This window comes from Trachemys scripta, chromosome 1 (genome assembly GCF_013100865.1).
Source record: "Trachemys scripta elegans isolate TJP31775 chromosome 1, CAS_Tse_1.0, whole genome shotgun sequence".
NCBI lineage: Eukaryota > Metazoa > Chordata > Testudines > Emydidae > Trachemys > Trachemys scripta.
In genome coordinates this window covers 330,112,446-330,135,937 of record NC_048298.1, presented here as the reverse complement: position 1 = coordinate 330,135,937, position 23,492 = coordinate 330,112,446, and the positions used below count along the sequence as shown (strand labels likewise).

Below are 23,492 nucleotides of genomic sequence, written 5' to 3'. Positions count from 1 at the left end.
ACACAGCCTGGGATCTGAGAGTCCAACTGGGTTCTTTCCTTCTCAGTAAGACACTGTTAGCGACACAGTAGAAGGACTAGAATCCAGCCCCCCCCTCTTAGCTGTGTTGGCTCTGCAGGGCTAATAAGGAGTAAAAGATTATTTTTGTCATTCAAAGAAGCAGGTGTGGCTCCAAATTCACAGAAGGAGCAGATCTGCTGAGTGAGAAGATGCTGTTTTTACATAGTTGCTTTTCAGAGTATTTTAATTGTCTTGTCCCTCTGCAGTTGCTTAACTCTTTTAGAGAAACACAATCGAAAATCCCAGATCCAAACTTTGGAGGTTCAGAAAATCTTAAACTGGATCCAGACTAGATTTTGGTGGCTTTATGCCACCTCTCAAGTACGTGTATTGTTTTGTTCTGTAATCCATGTAGTTGGCATGGAAGATACTATATAGCATACAGGTGAATTGTATTTAAGATACATATTCGAACATATTGAAAGCCACTAATTCCATTCCATGTTATCTAGAAGCCATTTTGCTGGTGTTTCCCCTCACTAGTCCATCTGCTCCTGCTGGCTAGTCCTCATTTGGCAGCATCTTAATTGGCTCAGCAGAATTTGGCTCATAGATGGGGACTTCACTTTTCAAAAGTGACTTGTGATTTTGATGCTCAACTTGATGCACCTTAAGGGCAGCCTGATTTTCCATGGCTGGGTGCTCAGCACTTTCTAAAAAGCAGTCACCTTCAAGGTGCCTCAAGTTGGGCATCCAAATCACAAGTCATTTTGGATAATTTAGGCCAGGGCACTTTGGAGATCCTGCATCCGAAAATGTAAGAAAGGAATGAGGGGACCTAATCCAGCTCCCATAGAAAGGGGCATCTTCCCATTGACTTCAGTGGAAGCTGAATTAGGCCTAATATAGGATCTATAGTAGGTGGGCCAAATTCCGCTCTCATTTACAACCATAAAAGCTGTTGCCTCCAATGATCTTAGTTACACCTCCAGTACAGCTGTGGGTATGTGAGTAAGGGTGGAATTTGGCCTAGAATAATATACAGGGCCAGATCCAACACCATTGACATCACTGAAGTAGTGCCTCCTTATCTCAGCCGAGAATCAAGCCCCTATTGTTTGTTGAACTGGTTTTAAACCATTAAAAATACATAATATTTAATTAAAAAATTAAAAAAAAAAAACAACCAAGATACCTTTCTGTGTGGCCCAGGTGAGTTTGGCTGGAAGTCCAGGGCTAGATAATCCACACTCCCTGAACTCTTTTTTGCTGCTGGGCTGTTGGTGCCACTAGGAACCGGAGAAGCAGAAACAGGATTTTGCTAATGTAGGAAAGAGATGGGAGAAAAAAAGGGTTAATAAAACAAGGAGAATACAAGGGACCTAAATCCAAAATCCATCACTGGTAGCACTTTAAGCGAGGGCCTGGCCTGAATTCTCCCCTCACTTACCCCTCTGCAATTTGGGTCAAGAGCCATGAGAACAGCACAGTGGACTGAATTCAGTAGGGTCCCATAGCCCAAATCACATGCTTAACTTGATGCACCTGAGCAGTCTCATTGACTTCAATGGAACTACTCACATGCCTGAAGTTAAACATATGCTTAAGTGCTTTGCTGGAACCAGGCCTTAGCATGGCCATAATTGGGCCCAGAATCATCATTACACTTCGCTACACTGCACTGCAGGTAGATTTAAATACAACTGTATGCAATGTGCTGTAGGCATGTTGGTCCCAGGATATTAGAGAGACAAGGTGGGTGAGGTAGTATCTTTTATTGAACCTTCTGTTGGTGAGAGAGACAAGCTTTCAAGCTAACACAGAGCTCTTCTTCAGGTCTGGGAAATGTGTACACACTCTGAATACATTTCCCAGCATGACGAAGAGCTCTGTGTAAGCTTAAATACAATTGATTAATAATAGGTCATGGGCTAGCAGTTTTGTAAGAGACACAAATTCTCCTGTCTCTTTCATCAACGTCACTGGTTATAGCAATGGGAACCTGCCTTTTCATGCTTGGGCAGTATAGATGGCTCCTGCCCCAGACACAGTCAGAGAATGCAAGCACTTTCTGTGGGAGAAGGGTCTAAAAATCAATCTAAAAATAAACAGGTACAATAAAATGTGGCATGGAATTAAAATAATAGAGTTTTTGGTCCTCCAGTTCCCAGAGAGGACCATGATATGAGGTAGAGTAGTACTTAATAAAGAGAGGGTCATTTTTGAGTTTTCTGGTGCGGGAGGGAGAAGCACACGGCATGTCTGTGTCCACTCTCATTCTCTGCTCCCACAACGTAAAACAATAATTAAAAAACAATAGAATGTTCCATATAGATACATGTTAGAAGGCCATGTTACAAACAACCGCCCTGTAATCCATATAAGGATATATACTGTCCTTATCACCATAGATCTGAGTATCTTTAACACTACAGTCACTACCAGTGGTTTGCATTTATAGAGCCCAAGTCACTGCAGGACAGAGGTGCCTTGCTTAGGAAGCTTGATAGTGCTAACAGGACTTACCATGGCCACGTAGTTTTCCTCGCTGTCTCCCGAGTCAGTGCTGGTGATGCTCTGGGTGGAGACTGGGCGGCAGTATTGTGAGGCGCTGGAGTTGAAAGTTTGGCTGTAATGAGAGGTGCCGATGGGTTAGTTACAGCCGCAGGACCCCACTGCTCACCACTTGCTAGGGATGGGGTCAGAGTTGCAGACCGGGGATCCAAGACTGAACTTTCTTGCAGCTCATGGATGAGATCCAGGGTTTTGGTGCCACTTAAGAAGGACCATTTCTGAAGTTTGTCTCCACAACCCAAGCTTCCCATAGTTCAGGGAGGGGTCCAAATTTGGGCCTTTAGCTCTGGCTCATTTCTGTTTAATATCACTGTGTTTCTTTATGTCGCCTCAATTCTTCTGCTATCGTATTACTAGAGTCCAGGCTCCATAAACTCTTTTATCTCACAGGATGTATTTAATTGCAATCCCCTTATGACAGCACATAGAGCCCCCGAGCTTCTCGCGCCATTTCCCCTCCATACTAATCACAGCTTCAAGCTTGCGTTTACTGTGCAGTAGCCTACTTGCATTTTGATGGAAGGCTAAACCTTGAAGGCCTCATCTTGTTTTCAGTCAACCAGATCTAATTACTGTATAAGGAATAACATAATGCAATCAGAGTCTGTTACTGAAGTCCCCATCTTAAAAGGCTATTGGTTGCCTGGCAGTAAAAAAGGGTCATAAAATTAGTCGATAAGAGAAAAATCCATTAGCTTCTGTGGGGTCAGGCGTCCTGTCAATCAAAACCCAAGCTCTGTATGTTTCCTAATGTAGTGATCTGAGCACACAGCTCTCATGCCCTGCAGTCAGTCTCCAAACAATCCAATTTATTATAACAGTCATAACAGCTAATGTCCTCATATGGGACAATGTCAGACTATGAACTAGTGCCAGAACTGGAGTCGTGTGAATCCCGGCACTTTTGGCTTAGAGGGTTTGGTATGAAGCTCTTTAGTTCCAATTTGCAGAGTTCCTCACAGCAGAGCTTTGCTTTAAGGCAGGGGTCGGTGTGCCGAATCTTCATTGATTCGCTCTAATTTAAGGTTTCGCGTGCCAGTAATATGTTTTAACTTTTTTAGAAGGTCTCTTTCTATAAGTCTATCATATATAACTAAACTATTGTTGTACGTAACGTAAATAAGGTTTTAAAAATGTTTAAGAAGCTTCATTTAAAATTAAATTAAAATGCAGAGCCTCCCGGACCAGTGGCCAGGACCCAGGCAGTGTGAGTGCCACTGAAAATCAGCTCACGTGCCGCCTTCGGCACACGTGCCATAGGTTGCCTCCCTGCTTTAAGGGCTCTCAAAGCAAAACTCAGTCAAAACCTTTTGAGTGCCATCCTGTTTTGCATTGACACTGTGGGCTTTAGCTAGTTTTGATATGAAACCATACATTGACTCCAGGTTCGGCTGAGTCTGGGATCACTCAAAGTTTTTGTAAACCTCAGCCAGCCAATGACCACCCTTGCTCTGAGTTTGGACCAAAACTATCTGACTTAGGAGTGGTTTGGTTTATGCACAATTCTGAAAAAGGCAACAATCTCCAAATGAGATTAAACATTGGACTTTTGGTAATTAGCACTGGATTTCAATGTGGAATTTGAGGCAATCCTCCTGTATTCACAGAGTTTTATCACACCACCAGGTAGAACATTAGCAAATGCTGATACATTTCTCTGAATGGGCTAGAATTGGGGCCAAGACTGGGACTTCAGATCTCAGCATCAACATGCTTTGAGAAAGTCGGATCCAGATCGAAACTTTGCAGCTGGCCGTGCTTATAAAACGGACCAAGCGAAAACCCTGAATCCAGACATCCTCAAGCTTTTAGAAAATTCAGATCTGGCTCCAGACTTTGCAGCTGGGGCCCATCTCCAGCTCAGAATCAAAACACAAGCCTTGCAAGATAGAAGACACATCCTGTTAACAACAAGAGACGTTAAAGAGACCAGCACAACAAGAACCCGAAGGCGCCTTTTGGTGCTGCCTACACTGGAGATCTAGGGTTAGTTACATGTCAGTGACACTGGTGTAAATCCAGCGTCTCCATCAACTGCAATGGCCATATTCCAGAATGATGCAGATATTACTGAGACTAGAATGTGGCTTCTGGTGCATTAGCTATGCCATCACAATCTATCACCCTGAAGCTAAGTAAGTCCAGCTAATGTGGACACGGCCTGAGCTTGGTCCATGATGGTGTTGCAGGAGTTAAGACTCCCCCCAATGTACTCACGTTGGTCTGGACCAAGATTTGGTGACCGGCGATTTGAAGGGAAGCTCATCGATAACCGTGTTGTTCCTCAGGTCCAGAGGCGTTGGCTTTGCTGTCACAGAAGGAGGATTTATACATCAGTGAACGCGTTCTTTAAACTCTCCCTAACACTAAATCACTGTATTTTAAAAAATAAAATGCAAAGACATCCATAGTCACGTGGATGATCAACACTTTGATCATCAGATGATCAACTGTCAAGGAGCATTCCAAGCCACAACGTTCCTGCAGTCATTCATGCAAGGGTCACGGGAACTCAGAGCAGAATTCATCGCTCCCATGTGCACACCCGACTCCCACTGCCTCCAATGGGAGTTCCATCGTATGGGCCCCAGAGGGGTGAATGTGTCTTCTATGGGAATGATAGGACCCAAAAACACCCAGCAGGACAGCATGTAGGCGTGGCTTATTAAAGAAACACTGATGCCCATTAGACTCGGAAAAGCCTCCCTCTATTGATCGTCAGTCAGAAATTAACATTATCAACATGCCACTTAATTGCAGTGGGCTCTGACCAGAAGGTTTTCCATGAAGCATTTTAAAAGGAAATCTGCCCTGTAACATGTAGCTCATTACAAAGGAGAGGAGAGCGCTACTGTCCAGAAAGAATGGGAATAACTAACAGTAATAATACAGCACTTTGTAACAATAGGCGGCTATCACGTTGATACTGTGAAAAAAGACAACTAAGGAGGGATATGATAGAAGTCTATAAAATCGTGAATGGTGTGGAAAAAGTGAATAAGGTATTTATCCCTTCATATAACACAAGGACCAGGGGTCACCCAGTGAAATGAATAGGCAATAGGTTTAAAACAAACATAAGGAAATACTTCTTCACACAACGCACAGTCAACCTGTGGAACTTGTTGCCAGGGGATGTTGTGAAGGACAAAAGTATAACTGGGTTCAAAAAAGAACTAGATACGTTCATGGAGGACAGGTCCATCAGTGGCTATTAGCCAAGATGGTCAGGGATGCAACCCCCTGCTCTGGATGTCCCTAAACCTCCAACTGCCAGAAGCTGGGAGTGGACGACAGGGGATGGATCACTCAATAACTGACTTGTTCTGTTCACTCCCTCTGAAGCACCTGGCATTGGCCACTTCGGAAGACAGGATACTGGCCTAGATGGACCATTGGTCTGACCCAGTATGGTCGTTCTTATGTTCTTAAAACACAGACTAGTGGCCTAATCCTGTCATGTGCTGGGCACCTCGTTGCCTGTTGAAAAGCACCCTCACACAATCAGTATCTCACAGAGCCATAGATTTTATGCCCAGAAGGGCCCATTAGAGCATCTAGTCTGAATTCTTATGTAACACTGGCCAGAGAATTTACCCAGCGATTCCTGCATTTCATCCCCACCGCACTGGGCGGCAGCTTCCATCTGAATGTGTGAGAAACCAGGAGACTTTCCAAGGTGCTCTGAATTCCAATCTATTTCATTTTCAAAATGGTGAATTTAAGCCAGGGCCGGTGCTACCATTAAGGCAAACTAGGTGGTTGCCTAGGGCGCCAAGATTTGGGGGCGCCAAAAAGTGGTGCCCCCAATTTTTTTTTACAGCATTCCTGGGCTGGGCTGCCGGCAGTGCACTGACATGTGCGACTTAGACTCCCTCTCCCAGCACAGCGGCCGCGCCATGCAATTATTGTCATTGCTGGTGGGGGTGGCGTGCTCAGGGAGGGGGCGTAGCAGAGGTGAGCTGGGGTGGGGAGTCCTGCGGCAGTTCCCCCCCCCATCCTGAGGCGCACCCCCCCCCGTGGCTGTTCCCCACCCCAGATCATCTCTGCTACGCCCCCTCCATGAGCGCGCAGTCGTCGCTCCACTTCTCCCGCCTCCCAGGCTTGCAGCGCCGATCAGCTGTTTGGTGCCACAAGCCTGGGAGGGGAGGAGAATTAGAGTGGGGGCGGCATGCTCAGGGGAGGAGGCGGAGCAGAGGTGAGCTGGGGTAGGGAGCTGCAGCATGGCTCCCCGGTGGGGGGGGGGCGCCTCAGGACGGGGGGAGGGGAGAGCTGCCGCGGGGGGGGGGGGGGCGCCTCAGGGGGGGGGGGGGGGGGGAGCTGCGGCAGGCTGGGGGGGGGGAGCAGGGTGGCCTGGCACTGGCCCTGATTTAAGCTAATGGTTAATTAATCAGTTATGACAATTGAAAAACATGACAGCTTAAAAGGTCTCCTGCTGTTTCCTGAACTCAGATGATTATTGGTGTTACGGCAGTGGCTACAGAGATGGTGCTAGGCGCTGTACATACCCATAGTGTACCTCTCCACTTTGAGCTGGAGGTATAACTTCCAGAACAAGGAGACATACCCGCGCCGCGTGAGCCCTGATGGAGCGAGCATGCTAAAAGTAGAATGCAACCACCATGGTTAGCTGCGCAAGCACGTACCTCGGGTAGCTAGCCCCTCCCACTGCTTGTGCTGCCGCGGCTGCACTTTATTTTTAGTGCGCTAGCTCGGTCAGAACTAGCAGGGGTATGTCTCCTCAATTACACTGCCGGCTCAAAGTGCAGCAGGACCCATAGCAAGAAACAGTCCCTGCTGCAAGTCTAAACAGAACTGGTATCCCCATTTTACACAGCGGGACTAAGAGACTAACCCAAGGTCATACAGGAAGCCTGAGACAGAATCAGGGCTTGAACGTACAGTGCCAGACGCCAGTGCCTTAACCACACCACCACCTTCCCCACAAAAAGAGCTGTGGTGCCTAGTGGCACCACATGGGGAGGATGGAGCTCTGTACAGTATTTCCCACTTGGACCTTTCACTATAATGGCAGGTTCTGGGGAGAGACCATGCACAGCTATTAAGGCAGTGCTGTTCTAGCTCCCTTTGAAGACAATGGGGACGTTAGCAGGCCCATAGTAGCTGATTTGAAGGTACATTTTTTGGTATACAGATTACTTGCTATGGGACAGATTTCTTCTGTTTCTTAAAGGATGAGGGAGGGGGAGCAAGAACCTTTCCAATTATAGGGCCTTGTGTAAAGGCCAGGAAGAATTCCACTTATTGTGCATAAGGGCTATGAAGACTGTGCCATCCCTGAAGATGAAATTGGAGTAGGGAGGGGTAGGAGTAGGAGTAGGAGTAGGGGTAGGGGGTGGGGCTGGGGCTAAGGCTCTGTCCCTGTACACAGATCCTGGTTAGAGCTGCTCAGAAATTGGAATTTTTGTTTCATGGTAAATTCCAAAACTTCAGTTTTTTCCCCCAAATCAAATTGAAAAACCAAACTTTCTCATGGAACAAAAATTCCCCCAAAATTTTCGATTTGGAAAAAGGTTAAAAAGTTTAATTTCTTAGACATTTATATTCTGTTCCGTAAGTAATTTTCCGAGTTGCTCTAACAGTGGCCAGTGCAGCTGGCTGGCTGGCTGTGCTGGGGCAGGGACCGGTGCCCCACACAGGGCCATGGCAGTCAATATGTTCTGGAGGGCTCTGGAAGGCAGTGAGTTCCCCTCCCCGTGTTTGCTTGGAGGCTGTGCACTACTGTTCCCCCATGGTTATGTGGCACAAGCTGATACCTCTATTCAGCTGTCTGTAGTATTATAACTAGTCACAGTAGAGTTCCTCTCAAGTACAGGTGTTTCTGTCCAAGGAACTGGTCTTACCTTTCCGGTCAGGTTTGAGGTTGCGGTTGACTGGAGGGGGCTGGATTTCGCTCAGCCGCCTGTGGCACTGGGAAATGGCTCCTCCTTTATGGACTGGGAGGGTCGTCGAGGACAATCCCATCAGGTCAAAGTGGTGCGGCCCAGGGCTCATGGGGATGTAGAGATTCTGGGAATTGTCATTCGCTTTCTCCATGTTCAGCAGGGACGAGGAGCCTGGGTTCATTGGGACATAATTGTCCTCGCAGTCAGCGCTGTGGGAGCGAGCGACTGTGGCTTGCTGGAAAGCACAGGGGAGGTCAAGGGTCAAGAAGATATTTAGTGAGGTATGGGATACGAGCAGCAGTATTCAGCGTTACTCACTGTGGCCTAGACCCCAGAGTGTAATCCCTCCCTATCACAGTGAGCAGACATTTACACTGGCGATGGGGTCAAAGCTGCCAAATTCACACGTCAGCCATTGGATCTGAACGACAAACAGTTTCCAGTTCAGGGGAGTTCTGGTGCTGATCCTCAACCTCTCTTTGCTCCCATTCAGCTGTAATTTCTGGGCTAGCCTTTACTGATAGAGAGAGGCAGAGTTACCTTTAATATTACAATTGATTTCCAGCATTGCCTAAGGGGTGCTAGGCACTTTCCAAACAGGGAAAGAGGAAATAATCCCTGCCCCACGGAGCTGACAGTTCCTGTCCTCCTTAGCGGGTGTCTTTCCCCGACCCAAGTGTTCCATAGCACCTGTCAGCTTTCTCCCAGCTCCTGGTTTTAATAATCCCCCTGTGCTAGTTTCTACTTGGGTTAAGGTGAAGCCCATCCCTTTGGTATCAGGTCTCCCCCTTTCCTTAAGGAATCTCCAATAAATGTAAACCTCCCTCTACAACATCTTCTCATCCTCGCGTTGAGACCCTGATGGTTCCCTGATTAGCTGGCCCAGGTGTGGTCCAACACCCTAATTTAGCTTCCAAGACCTCCTTCCTACACCTCCCTATGTCATTTGTACCAATATGTACCACAACCACAGGGTCCTCCCCCAGCACTCTGTGGATGTTTGTCTTCTAGATGTCCATTGAGGCCCAACTTCACAGCCAATAGAGAAGTAAACAAGGCCACCTCACCACATTTCCACCTATCAGTATTTCTAATGACCACGTCTCCAACCACAACTCTATCCAGTCTCCGGATGTGACCTAAGTACATGAGGAATTATCAGTTTCCTCTACCTTTCCTGGAAAGCAGGTCCCATACATTGGCCCCTCCACTCCACCTTAGCCACCTCCCATCATGACACTGGCTCCTTCACAGGGATAGTTGGGACAGCCTGCTGTGAGGTGGACTGGCGTTACAGTGTCCCTATAATGTCCTGCAAATAACTCTGCCTCTCAATTCCTCCAGCTCAGGAACTCTGGCTTTTCAAGATGCTGTAGTAGGCTCTGAGTATCACAAGCAACTTGAGCTGGGAGGATGGTTTGAATTCCCAGATCTGGACCCCTTCTTGTGGCCTCAGAGCATGATTGCAGAAGCTTTGCAAATTCAGAAAGGAGTTTTTTAATTTCCACTGTGAATTTTGCACACAGCTCTGATAATGATCTTTATCAAAACATCTCACTGAGTTCCAAGTTCAGGGTGGGGATTAAAGATGGGATGGTGGAATCCATCCAGATAAACTCACGCAAACGTCAGACTGAACTGAACCTTCTCGGAGGTTAGAAAATACTTCAGCTAACTCTGTTTTTCATGCATCTCTGCATGTCCTGGCTCCAGCCGTGACAGAAATGCAGCGCAAGAGGCTGGTTTAATGGTATTTCCAGTTCAAAAGGAAGCAGGAAATATCAGAATTCTCATGATAGAGTCTGTGCTGGCAACCTTTCCAGCCCAGCTCTGCAGAACCATAGATTCAGATTTATAGATTATATTTCCAGAAAAGACCATTAAATCATCTAGTCTGACCCCCTGTATATCACAGGCCCTTACATTTCACCCAGTTACCCCTGCATAACTTGTGTTTGGCTAAAGCATGTCTTCCATTAAAGCATCCCATGTTGACCTGAAGACATCAAGAGATGGAGAATCCATCACTTCCCTTCGTAGTTTAGTCCAATGGTTAAAACGCAGGATGTTTCAACAAGCATCTGATGCTTCTCTGAGCTGAAGCGCCAGTCAGATACGGTTTGTGTAAGCATCCAAATCAAATCTCAGTTCTGAATGGTGTGAGCTTATCTAGCTACTAGTAAACAACTGTTAAGGTGGTCATCACCAGGGTTGAACCAGAGACTTCCAGGGCTCCAGCATGAACTGAAGGACGAAGGCTTCAATTCTGCTTTCACTGAAGTCAAAGCAAAACTTCCCTTGAGTCAATGGAGCCAGCTCAAGCCCTAGGTCCCCAAGCTGGTAGCTGTAGCAGATTCACAGTGACATTTTCAGTAAGGCACGAAATTCTACACTTGCCATGGAAGGCATGACCGTGCATGTATGTTGTATGGACGCCATTTTGTAGAACAAAATGGCATCCTCCATGCGCATTCAGGGGCCGGTCGGAATTGTACCACAGGCAAAGCCAGTCCTGGGGCATGGAATGTGTGTGTCGCATACATGGATGGCAGACTCACTTCCTCTGTGGCTGAGAGGGACACAGGACACACACTGATGAGTGGGTGATAGTAGCATCAACTTACCAGATATGAGTTGAACCCATCATTCACAGACTCTGCTGACTGAACTGTGCTGCTGCCGCCATGCTGGGGGTATTCGTAAGTCTCACAGGAAGAAGCTGAAACACAAATCATGGATTCACAATACACACGGCGCCTGCTTGTGACTCCTCTAGTTCTAATAGTGCCCCTGAACATGTAGCCCTCAACAGCTCACCTTTAGCTATGGCTGGTTATTGCTATACAGAAAATGATGTGTGTTTAGGTTAGCAGAGCATGGGTAGCTGGGCAAGGAGTTTGGAAACTGTGCAAGTCTTCTCTCTTTTTTTTCTATCCCGTCTCAAACAGCTCGGTCTAAGTACTCCACAGCCGTTTTATTCATTTATCCTCACTGATGGTAGTGAGGGCGGTAGCAGCATTTGGCTGCAGCTGACCTAGCTCAGTCTGGAATGGGTGTCCTGGAGGGAAAGGCCTCACCTTACATTAACTGTTCTCCTCGGCCAGTTAGTTCCTTGCAGCTTTACAATAAACATTTTAAAAGTCCATGGTCATGTGTGTGTCCAGCTGGAGAAGGCCTGACTCTGATTTTCAGAGGTGCTGAAGAACCACAGCTCCAGTCAAAGTCAACAGGAGCTGGAGCTGTTCTGGAGTGCTGAAAATCAGGCCTGGAGGGCACTGAAAATTACCTTTAGTTGTCTCAGGTTGGGCGGCCAAACTTCGAGGCCTCCAAAATCAGTGGCAACTTTTGAAAACTTTGGCCATAAATTGAATTAAAAGTCAAATGTACCGGCAGGAGCTGCAAAAACAATGGGCCTGAACGGCGGCATTTTGATCTAGATCTGAACTTCCTCAAAGTTTGGGGGTGACTGAATCTGGGGTTTCGGTTCAGCCCTTTATACAGACAAGAACCAACTGCAGAATTTGGACATACCCAAAAATTCAGGGGTGTTCATATATGCCACAAGCCCAGCCTCTTAATATGTAGCACCGGCTCCTCGGTTGGAATAAACCAGTGCAGCTCCATTGATTTCGGTTGAACTATGCTGATTTACACAGGCTGGGCATCTGGCCCCACCTCTCTCTAATGGAGTCAGCATCTTTGGCTGTGCTGTCCAACTTGATATCTGGGGAAAAGACGCCTTGCCCCCCCCCATTTAAATGTAACACTTACCTCGATGTAGTCTGCTGTTCTCCACGGCTGGTAACGTGTTCCTCCTGGGAATGGTAGCCGCCACAGAGACCATACCTATGCTTTCACCATTCGGAGGGCGCTGCTGGGGGCTTCCCCACCGTGACTCCATCTGCCCTGGTTTAGGGGGCCGGGGTGGGGGAGCAGCGGGTGAATCACTGGAGGCCACGGCCAGCGTGTTGTGGTTCTTGTCCAGCGTGAAAGTCCTTGGGATCTGGTATACGGAGAGAGGGGTGACGGGAATGTCATAGGAGTCCGTGGAGAGCTCCCCAAACTCCTTGCACAGGGTGTTGTTGGGAGTCTTAAAGGTATAGACCTCCTCATTATCCGTGTCAGAGCCCGTGAGGCTGGCTTTGGTGTGAGCGTAAGAGCCAAAGCTCCGCGGGAGGTCGTAGGCGCTGTCCCTGAGCTCCGAATTGTGCCTGCTGGGCTTCGGCAAGCTGTAGAATCCGTGGACTTGACCACCGACCCCGTTCACACAGTGTCCGTTGCCCTGGGAGAGCTTCTGAACGGCCGTGTCACTCCTCATGAAGAACGAGGACCGTGTGGCTTGGGAGAAACTGGCGCTCCTAGGAAAGAGGAAAGGGTGTGGCTTAGATCTCCGAGGCAGTGTGGCCAATGGTTACAGCAGGGGTCTGGGAGTCAGGAGAGCCACTGACTTGCTGGGTGACCCTGGTCAAGTCACGTGCGACACTCCCTGTGCCTCCCCAGCCTGTACAAGTGAATAAAGACACCTGCCTCATTTGGCTCCACCACAGAGCGAAATCCCCTGAGGGGAAACCTGGGGGCAGCAACAGGAGGGGAGGAGGAAGGGAATTCAGAGGCACAGAGCTTTCATGGTTAACCTGGGATCTGAGGTGTAGGGGGCCAGCCCTCTGCTGTGTACTAGGTTGGGCAAACTCCACCTCCCTGATGGTACAAGTCAGAGCCCTTCCCTGTGGAAGGAATGACTTGGTTGTGACAGAATGCACTCCTGTGTTCACACCCTTTTGTTATCATTTTTGTACAAAGAATGCCTTGTGAGGTACCATTGGAAAACTCATAATTTGCGGGTCAGTATTGTCCTGATAAAATATGTGTGGCAACATTGTATGTGAAGTTATAAGATTTCCCTGTGTGATGTTATTAACCTATGTTCCAAACCCCACAACCCCACCCAAACAGAAGTTGGCAAACAGGTCTGTCCGAAAACAAAGGAAAGTATGCTTTGCTTCATTTGCATTTAAGCAGTAAACAGAATCATCAAACAGGGAGGGAAAACAAAGGAAGTTCAAACAGGTGAAAAAAAAAAAGCTAGCAGGGAACATCCTTCCAATTAGACTCTGTGTCTGCTGGGTCTCAGCTGGAAATGTTTTTCAAGAGGGGGACTGAACCTATAAAAAGGGACAAGGCACCTCCCGCCCCCAAGCACCTGTCTCTCTCTCTCTGTCCCTGTCCAGCACATTCACCGCACCTGAAGAGACAAAGGAAGCAGCAGTTGGACTCTGGGAGAAGGGGTCCTGACGTAAAGAGTTTGGTCAATAAGCCTGCTGAAATCATGTGGTGAGAAAACTTTGCTTTGAATCGAATATAATTTCTTAAGTTAGGCATCAGGAGGCGTTTTATCTTTATTTTTCTGGTAACCATTTCTGATTTTTATGCCTCATTACTTGTACTCCCTTAAAATTTCTCTCTTTGTAGTTGATAAACTTGTTGTATTGTTTTATCTAATCCAGTGTGTTTAAGTTGAAGTATCTGGGTCACTCCATTTGGGGTAGCAAGCTGTGTTCCCTCGAAGATACGCGCCTGTGCGGCCCCACAGGGGCCCATCAAGGGCTGCACACCAGCAGTGCTGGCATGCAGGATGTGTAGGGTGGGTGGGGACAGTGGGGTGAGGTGGGGGGTGGTGATGGGGGTTTGGAGGAGCTTGGGGCATGCAGGGCTACGGGGGGGGGGGGGGGGATGCTTTTCTCCTGGCCCCTGCCCCGGTTCTGCGGCAGGGACGGGATAGACACGTCTCTACCAGCCCGAGTCCGTGGCTGCAGCGGGGACTGGAGGGACATCTCTCTCCCAACTCTGGGGCTGGAGGAGTCCTCTCTCTCCCTGCTGCAACCCCGGAGCTGGGGGAGCCTTGGGAGTCAAGAGACTTTGGCTCTTTCCCCAGCTCTGCCATTAAGTTTCTGTGTGACCTTGGGAAGTCACCTCACCCCACACTGTGCCTCAGTTTCCCCCTTTTCCACATGGGAATAATGATATTGACCTTCCTCTGTAAAACACTTTGAGATTTATAAATGAAAAGCACTAAATATGGTTGGCTTTTAGATTTGTGTTTTAAAAGGTAATGACCAAAACTAGGACTCATGGAAATATTTTTGTGACTGTTTTGTCGGATTTCCAATGACAACAATTCCCTGTTGTGGATTTAAACCTCCCCTAGCAGTGTTTGCAAAGCTTTTTGTGGGCAGGAGGACAGGTGGTTTTTCTAGGGGGCTGATGCTGCAAAGTATTACTCATGTAGCTGTTACGCATGTGAGTGGCCTCATGGAAAGAAGTGGGAGAAGTTCATGTGAAGTGAAAGTTTGTTTGTAAAGTGCTGTGTAAATTTACAGAGCTGTGTGTGTTAATAACTGAGACATTGGAACATTGTATGTGTGCATGAGAATCTGAAGGCGAACTTGACTGTGCTACTTTAATTGTCCAAGATGATCCAGTGTAAAAATGTAAACAACATGAAGATTGAATAGTCGATAGGACTTTTAAAGTGTTTTGTATTGTTAATAAAAGAGGATGGCAGTAAGGGAAATTTGCGTGTTTTTAAAAATTATTTTGAGCCTTAGTGTCCTGATTTAAAAAGAAACATTTACTTTGATTTCTAATATTGCAGTATTATATTTTACATTCAGATGAGACCTTTACAGATGAAGCCTTGTCTGAACATTAAATATCTCAAGCATTTTGCATAAGAGGAAAAGATTCTTCCTAACCAAAATTCCCCTTCTCTTTCCAAACTACTGCACAGTGCTCTCTGTGCTGTTGGCCTAGTTGGCTGCTGACTTTCCTCCCCAGAGGTGGCTGCATTTCAGTGGTGCATTTACATGTCTAGTTCAGGGGTCGGCAACCTTTCAGCAGTGGTGTGCCGAGTCTTCATTTATTCGCTCTGATTTAAGGTTTTGCGTGCCAGTCATGCATTTTAACATTTTTAGGTCTCTTTCTAAAAGTTTATAATATATAACTAAATTATTGTTGTATGTAAAGTAAATAAGGTTTTTAAAATGTTTAAGAAGCTTCATTTAAAATTAAATTAAAATGCAGAGCCCCCCGGACGGTGGCCAGGACCCGGGCAGCGTGAATGCCACTGAAAATCAGCTCGCGTGCCACCTTCAGCACACGTGCCATAGGTTGTCTACCCCTGGTCTAGTTTGTGAAGCATGTACTGATCCTTGTGGAAGGAGGCATAGGAATGAACAGATAGGTACTGCAGACGTCACCTGAAGACAGACCTTCCCTAAGACCCAGCTAGGTGCTAGCAGTAGGACGTTGTGAGCTCTTGGTGGGATAAGGGCTGCCATGAAAGTACAGCGGTGATGGCGCACATCCGCATATTACCTCAATATTGATTCTGCACATAACAAAATTCATTCTGCACATGGACGGAAAAAAATAGAGGGAACATTGGTAGCAAGTTGTGTACATATTATTCCCTTAAAGGAATAATGGACCTAATATATTTGCACTGTCCAGGATTGGGCTGGGCAGTACACGGCATACATTTCTGGGGGAAGATCAGGGGCTGGGGGTGTGTTGGGGTCACTCTGCAGCATAACCCAGGCTGGTAGGAGTCCAGGTGCGGCTGGCTGGCTGCAGCACACACACACACACACATTGCTGGGCGTGACTTGCATGCTGGAGGCTGTTTGTGAGCAGTCCAGGCTGGAGGCTACAGCAGCAAGCCATGGTAAAGGGCACCCCGGGTTAGAGGGCAGGGGTGACTCATTAGCCTGGATTGTTCCCTGGTATGTCACAGTGGTTCAATACCATTGTTTGGTAGCTGGTAGTGCCCCTGCATCCTGTCACAGAAGCACTGGCCCATTTTCCTGCTTCTCTTTAATAATGTAACATTGGCCTGATGTTCTCATAGCATTATGCAGGGTTCCAGCCCTACGCCAATGGCAGCAGCACAGATAAAACCCAGCCCACTCTAAATATTCCAGGGGGTTGTCTTAATTGCAGGCTCTTGCAGAAGCCTAAGCACAGCCCTTAACCTCTGCTTTTCTAATAGCACGTATCCTGCCTGGGACGCCCACTGGCCCTACAGTTACCATATTTTAAAAAAACAAAAAGAGGACACTCCACGGGGCCCCGCCCCCGCCCCAACTCTGCCCCGGCCCCACCCCAACTCTGTCCCTTCCCCAAAGTCCCCGCCCCAACTCCACCCCGTCCCTGAATGCTCCGCCCCCTGCTCCTCCCCCTCCCCTGCCTCCCACGAATCAAATGTTCGCGGGAAGCCTGAAACAGGCAGGCAGCGGGTAAGCTGGGGTTGGGGCAGTGGTGGGGGGCATGAGGAGGCGCGGCCCAGTCTGGCCTCCCCGGCCGAGTGGCTCTGGCCCTGGTGTCTCCGGCCCGGCTCGGCTCGGCTTGGGCCCTGGGGCACCGGCCCCGGTTCCAGCCGAGCAGCTCTGGCCCGCCCCGGCCCCAGCGACTCCAGCTCGGCTCGGGCCCCAGGGCACCGGCCCTGGCCGAGCACCCCCAACCCTGGCCCAGCGGCTCTGGCCTGGCTCGGCTCGGGCCCTGGTTCCGGCTGAGCGGCGCCAGCCGGCAGCCGAGCACCACCGGTCCCAGCGGCTCCGGCTCCGGCCCCAGCGGCTCCAGCTCAGATCCAAGCCCCACGACCCCTCCCTATTTTCCCGGACATGCCCGGCTTTTTGGAATTTCCTCCTGGACGGGGATTTGAGGACCAAAAAGCCGGACATGTCCGGGAAAATCAAGACGTATGGTAACCCTACCCCTGGCTCTGATGGAAGGTTGGGTGCCTGGAGCAGCTCCACAACTGGGCCTTAGCTCAACTAGATCAGTCCCTTAATTCAATTAGCGACTGTTCCAGAAGGGCAACTTTTGCATCTTTCCTTAAAATACTCTTCAGCCTGCAAACAGTCTCTGCCGTCTTCTCATCATCTGTTGTCCTCCCTCACCTATACTTGCTTTTGTTTATTTTGTATCACTTAGATTGGAAGCTCTTGAAAGCAAGATGCCTTCAGCTGGGCGTGCAAAGCACTGTGTAAATCTGCAGTGCTATAGACGTGGGTGTTCAAAATAATACCAACACACAAGCAAATGTAGTGGGCATAGAGGACTCCTTGGTTGTTGCTGTGCTGTGTTGCTCTGCATGCTATGGTCATGCTGAATATCAGGTAGACCTCCAACCCTCCCGCTCCTTGGATTTCAGTGGAGTTACTGCAGTTTACATCCTCTGAAACTCTGGCCCAATTCTGTATAACTTGGTGACAGGACAAACAAGGGTGTGCAAGCAATACATAACAAATATCTGCAGGGTGCAAGCCCCAAAGAAGGAGAGGATTTATTTAGGGTGATCCAAGAGGGTGCAACTAGAAGAAAAGGGATGAAATTTGGCAAAGGCAAATATAGGCTGGATACAGGGAAACAGAACCTGCCTGATCTCTAGGATGCGGATGATCTACAAAGAGAATGGCGGGATGCCCCATCACCTGGGACATTCCATACTGGTTTTAAGATTAAGTTAGATAAGTTTATGGAGGGAATGGTTTAATGGTAAAACATAGTAGCCAAGGAATACCAAGCAATGGTAGGTAAATAATATAATGGCTAACAGGGGTCAGGCTAGAGACTCTTGCCTAAATGCTCGGGGTCTTACTGATCGCCATATTTGGGGTCGGGAAGGAATTTTCCTCCAGGGTAGATTGGCTGAGCCTCTGGACGTTTTTCGCCTTCCTCCGCAGCATGGGGCAGGGATCACTAGCAGGAGGGTCTCTGCCAATTGAAGTCACTAAAACACAGGATTGGGGACTTCAACAGCAGAGTCCAGGGAAGGGGTAGGGACGGTTTTGTGGCCTGTGGCATGCAGGGGGTCAGACCAGATGATCATAATGGTCCCTTCTGACCTTAAAGTCTATGAGTCTATGAGTCTATGATCCATACATCCAGGTGTTTGTGGGGTTGTAATTGGGTGCTGTGGGCTTGAGCTGCTCCTGTCATTTCCATACACTATCAGTTTAAGCTGCAGGGGCATCAGCACTAGAGCTAGACAAAACTTTCACAACATCACCCCAAACCAGGGGGAAAGCGGATAGCACCACCTATAGGTAAGGCTGCCCTAAGCTTTCTACTATAAAACCCTATTTTCAGTTGCTTATAACTTCGCCAAACCTCAATGGCTGCTGAAGCAGAACTGAGAGCTGGGAGATGGACTCTCCTGTGCTTTCAGCACTCGCCTGTGTGGGCACCCTTAATTTATTTACCCCTTCACATAACCCAAGAACCAGGGGTCAGCCAATGAAATTAATAGGCAGCAGGTTTAAAACAAACAAAAGGAAGTATACTTTACACAACACAGTCAACCCATGGAACTCCTTGCCAGGGGATGTTGTGAAGGCCAAAAGTATAACTGGATTAAAAAAAGAATTAGATAAGTTCACGGAGGACAGGTCCATCAATAGCTATTAGCCTAGATGGTCAGGGATGCAACTTCATGCTCTGGGTGTCCTAAGCCTCCAACTGCCAAAAGCTGGGCGTGGAAGCCAGGGGATGGATCACTCAATAATTGCCCTGTTCTGTTCTTTCCTCCTGAAGCACCTGGCACTGGCCACTGTCAGAAGACAGGATCCTGGGCTAGATGGACCGTTCTTATGTAATCCTGGCATTTCCTAACTTTTCTGTGGTTGACTTTGCAACCTTAACCTTCTTTGAACAGTTTCTGTCTGCCTGTGATTCTATCTGTTACTTTCCTGTTATTTATACACATCATACAGCCTTGTGTTGTATCAGTAACAGAGATATTAGGAGGAAATAATATTCAGTGGCATAAGTACAATGGTTCAAGTGGTACAGTTGCACCAGGGCCCATGAGGTTATGGGGGCCTACTCAGATAGAACGACACTCCAGCACTTCAACTGGTGCACAGAGTCACAATGCTGCTCACTCAAATTTTGCCCTGCCATCCCTCCATTGGAGAGAGGGGAGGCCAGGCCGAATCTGAGTGGCACTGTGATTGGGTGCGTGGGTGCTCAGGTTTGGTCCAGCTGCCTCTCCATCATGGCCAGGAGTGTGGCCTGGCCAAATCTGAGCGAGTTGCATTGCAACTTGGCACATGGAATCGCAGCACCACTCATCACTCCAATTTGGCTTTTGCCATGTCAGAGCAGGGCAGACAATTGGCATTTGCTGAACTGATGGATGGCTGGGATTGGGTCAAGCTGGCCTAGCCCATGTCGGAAGCAGGTGAGTGCACAAGGGAGGGCAAGCAGGGGCACGCCCCCCAATAATCGATGGGGGCACAGAACTCATCCAGCCCTGGGACTGCAGCGGGAAGAGTGAGCTCCTCGGCCCTGGGGTTGTGGCAGGAGCTGACAGCCCCTCTAGCCCCGGGGCCACGGTGGGGAGAGAGAGCTCCTCCAGCCCCGGGGCTGTGGCGGGAGCTGACAGCAGGTGCCCCTCCAAAAGCAGACAGGTTTAAATTCCTGCACATGCCCCTGGTCGTGAGCAGAGCACTGAGCTGGGGGATGAGAGGTGCTGGTGTGACCCAGAAGATCCTGGGGGTGGTGGGTGAGGGGCTGGAGGGGAGTTGGTGGGCTATGGGGTGAGTGGGGAGTGTGGGGGGGCTGCAGGGTGAGGAGTTGGGGTGAGTGGGGTATGTTGGGGGCAGTTCGGTGAGTTGTGGGCATTGTAGGGGAAATGGGGGATGTTGTGGGGTGATGGGTAGTTTGGGGACAAAGAAAATTTTAGATTTCAGAATTGGGAAATGGGCCCTTAGCCTCTTCTGGAACCAGGGTCCTGTGTGGCCTTGTTTTGCCACTGATAATAGTGTTCCAGAGAAGATTTTGCCTGCAGTAAATTACACAAGGGAGCTACAATTTGTTTCTGAGGTGCGTAACTTTTGTACACTGGGCGGGCAAAGGCCAGCGAGAAGATGGTTTTGTTTCTATTTTAAGGTCTGGGCACGTCTCCCACAATGTGTGGCGATAAAGGTGCTGCTGTTCACAGAAACCATCACAAGATGGCGCTAAGAAATAGACTCATTTGACAAAGACTGAGCATCACAAGACAATGCTGAATTACACCAAGTGGATGCTCAGCCCCCCTGGGAAATTGGTTCCGGGTATTTTGACTCTGACAGTGACTTACGCCAGATGCCCCAGAGGAAGAGCCTTGCTTTGCCTTTCATCTGAGGATCTGAAAGTACTTTGCAAAGGGTAATTTGTCAGTTCCCCCTAACGTCGCTGCCACATTGCTATTATTATCCCCATTTTACAGCTGGGTAAGACCCAGAGAGGTTACATGGGAACAGTACCAAGGAGCCCTGACACCTCACTCTGGGCTGTAACCATGCTTCAGGGAAGGAATTTTCTTCCAGACCCCTACTGGAGATCAGCTGATACCATGATCATGACGGTTGACAGCCCTTATTATTTTTATCCCAGCTAATGTACCTGCAGCTGCGTCTCTGGGCACTCAAAATATTTCTATAGAGTCCAGGTTAGAGCGGGGCAACATTTTTCGAGTGTAACTTTTTCCAGCGAAAAACACTGATTTGGTGACACGAAAATGTTTTGCGAATTCATGTGCTGAAAACGAAACACAAAACTTCTTAAAATCTGGGGAGGTTTCATTTCAACCTTTTCAAAATGAAACATTTCAATATTTTCAGACTGAAGCAACTTTTTGTTTATAAATTTCCTATAATTTTACTTTTAAAAACAATTCAGAACCAATTTAAAAGGCTCAAAATCAAAACAAAACATGTTGTTCAACCCAAAACAAAGTTTCGTTTTACTTTTCGATTCACTGAAAATTTAAAAAATAATTGTATCCACTTCAGCCTGAAACTATTTCTCCCTCTTCCCCCTCCAATTTTTTAGACTTATCAGTGAACCGAAAAATCCATTATTTGCACAGCGCTAGACCAGGTCGCTGGTGTAAGGGACGGTCTTATTCCTATTCCAAGGACGTCTAGCCTTTGTTATCTTTCCTCCTTGTCTCAGATTCCTCTGTCACTAGGCTTGCAGAGGATGTGTGCAGAATGGTCTTTGGTCTCCAAGAGGCGTCTAACAGCTGGACCATGAGGAGGGTCATTTATAATGTTTCATTAATTCCATCTGAAGTAAATTTTTTTTATTGTTAGTGAAAGACAGATGCAGCAGGGAAATTCTGTGGGGACTCAGGAGAAGCCCCCGATCCCAGCAATCCAGTTGTGCTGTGACCTTTACTCTCCTCTCATTCTCTCAGTGGTCCCTCCTCATTGCTTATACTCTGTAAACCGGTTCTCCACTGTTTAAGGCAGCCCTTCCGGCTGGGAGGCGGGATGGCTGCCATTCTCCCATAAATACTGCACTGAATGCAGCTGACAGCTGTGATGCAAACCCAAGGTCTGGGTTACAGCAGGTTTGCACAGTCACGTATGAAACGTCAGAAGGGTGTCAAACTGCAGGCAAAAGTACAACTGGGTTCAAAAAAGAATTAGATCAGTTCACGGGGGATAGGTCCATCAGTGGCCAATAGTGCCTTGAAATGGAAAAATGGTTATTTTGTCCAGAAAGCTTTGCCTAAAGGTTAAAACTGGAAACGATAGGTCAGATTCTTGCAGTGCGGAAGGGTTAGAAAATTCCTTTGGCTGGCATAGTCACTTCTTAACCGCCCCCTCTCAGGCACTCCAGCATAGGGGGCATGTCATGGACATAGAGAGGGAGAGAGGGCGTGGCCACAGTTCAGCTGCATGCTGGCAATCCCTAGCATTGGAACAGCCCCCTACAGCTGGGTGTAATGTAGATGACCCCCAAGGCTGCTCTAAATTATGCCATGGGCCACCCCACCCCACAGCAGCTGTGGGGATCGGGGGAACATGAAGATAGTTTAGAGCCATCATTACCCTCTCTTCAGCTGCCTCGATTTACTGATGCGCTAAGGCTGACATCATGCCTTTGATCAAGGCACAATTCTCATTGATGTCAGTGATAGATATGTCAGATTAAGTGACTTGTCCAAGATCAGGTAGTCAGTCAGTGGCAGAGCTGGAGGTAGACCCCCCCAGAATGCCTATGCTGTAGCCAACCACCAGCGCTCCCTCTGGATATAGCTCTGAGGATGGAATATCATTGCTGATGTTACAGGGTTTCCCCCTATGTTTGCCCATAGGCCTCCTACTGTACCTTGTATTTTCTGATTTTCGGCTCATACACTGGTGCAGGAAGAGATAGTCCTGTGGGGCGCTGGCAGACAAGGTGGTCTGGACGTGGTTGGCAGGTGAATCGAAAGTGAACAAGGTAGGTTGGCTGGAGTGGGCAGGAGCTGATGACTTGCGTTCTCTGAGCAGATGGTGGTTGGAGCTGTTTAGCTCAGCTGGGGAGGAGCGCGGACCATGGCTCACCAAGGGAATGTTCCTCAGAGTGTCTGTGTGAGAAAAATACAATGAGGATTATTAGCACACAAACCGCTAGCCCTTTCTAGCCATAGATCTACAAGCACCATACAAAGGTGGAGGAGGAAAGCAAGACATACAGTGGCCTGCCCAAAAGCACTCACTGGGCTAAGGACAGAGGCAGGAATAGAACACCCATCACCTGGCTCTGTAGGAAGGTGGTCTACCCCCAGTGACACCCCCCTTGCCACTCAATTAGGTACTTACTTTCAGTCATCAACATTATACCTGTCTAGAGATCTCAGCTGTGAAGCACTTAAAAATAACACAGTGCAAAAGCCACTAGTCCAACAGCAGTTTTGCAGGCAATCCAACCACTGAATGGGCCATGGGAGTCTAAACTGTATTCTCACCTCCAGATCATGACTGAAACATATTGGCAGGGACAGCGTGGGCAAGCTAGTGTTCCCACCCTCCAGGTTGTGGATAAAGACAAGATTTAATTCTCCAGGTTGCCCATCTGGTGCCTTTCACAAGCATTAATGATTCATGCCAACCTTGTCCTTAATAATTTGAACTTTAGATTCTTAGGAAAATGCCCAGGTGTTCAGGGAGAGGGAGATGGTTTTGCATATGG

General features: G+C 48.1%; 1 protein-coding gene across 1 annotated transcript in view; it reads right to left on the bottom strand.

Annotated features, from left to right (window-relative positions):
- Positions 1–23,492, bottom strand: part of GAB2 (GRB2 associated binding protein 2) — a 200,097-nt gene that overhangs the window by 3,418 nt on the left and 173,187 nt on the right. Inside the window, exons 3-9 of the mRNA XM_034759085.1 lie at positions 22,647–22,887; positions 12,252–12,838; positions 11,105–11,199; positions 8,439–8,715; positions 4,792–4,882; positions 2,527–2,629; positions 1,196–1,321 (exon numbers count right to left, since the gene is read on the bottom strand). Of these exons, the coding sequence (XP_034614976.1) occupies positions 1,196–1,321; positions 2,527–2,629; positions 4,792–4,882; positions 8,439–8,715; positions 11,105–11,199; positions 12,252–12,838; positions 22,647–22,887 (1,520 nt within the window). The remainder of the gene's footprint in view (positions 1–1,195; positions 1,322–2,526; positions 2,630–4,791; positions 4,883–8,438; positions 8,716–11,104; positions 11,200–12,251; positions 12,839–22,646; positions 22,888–23,492) is intronic.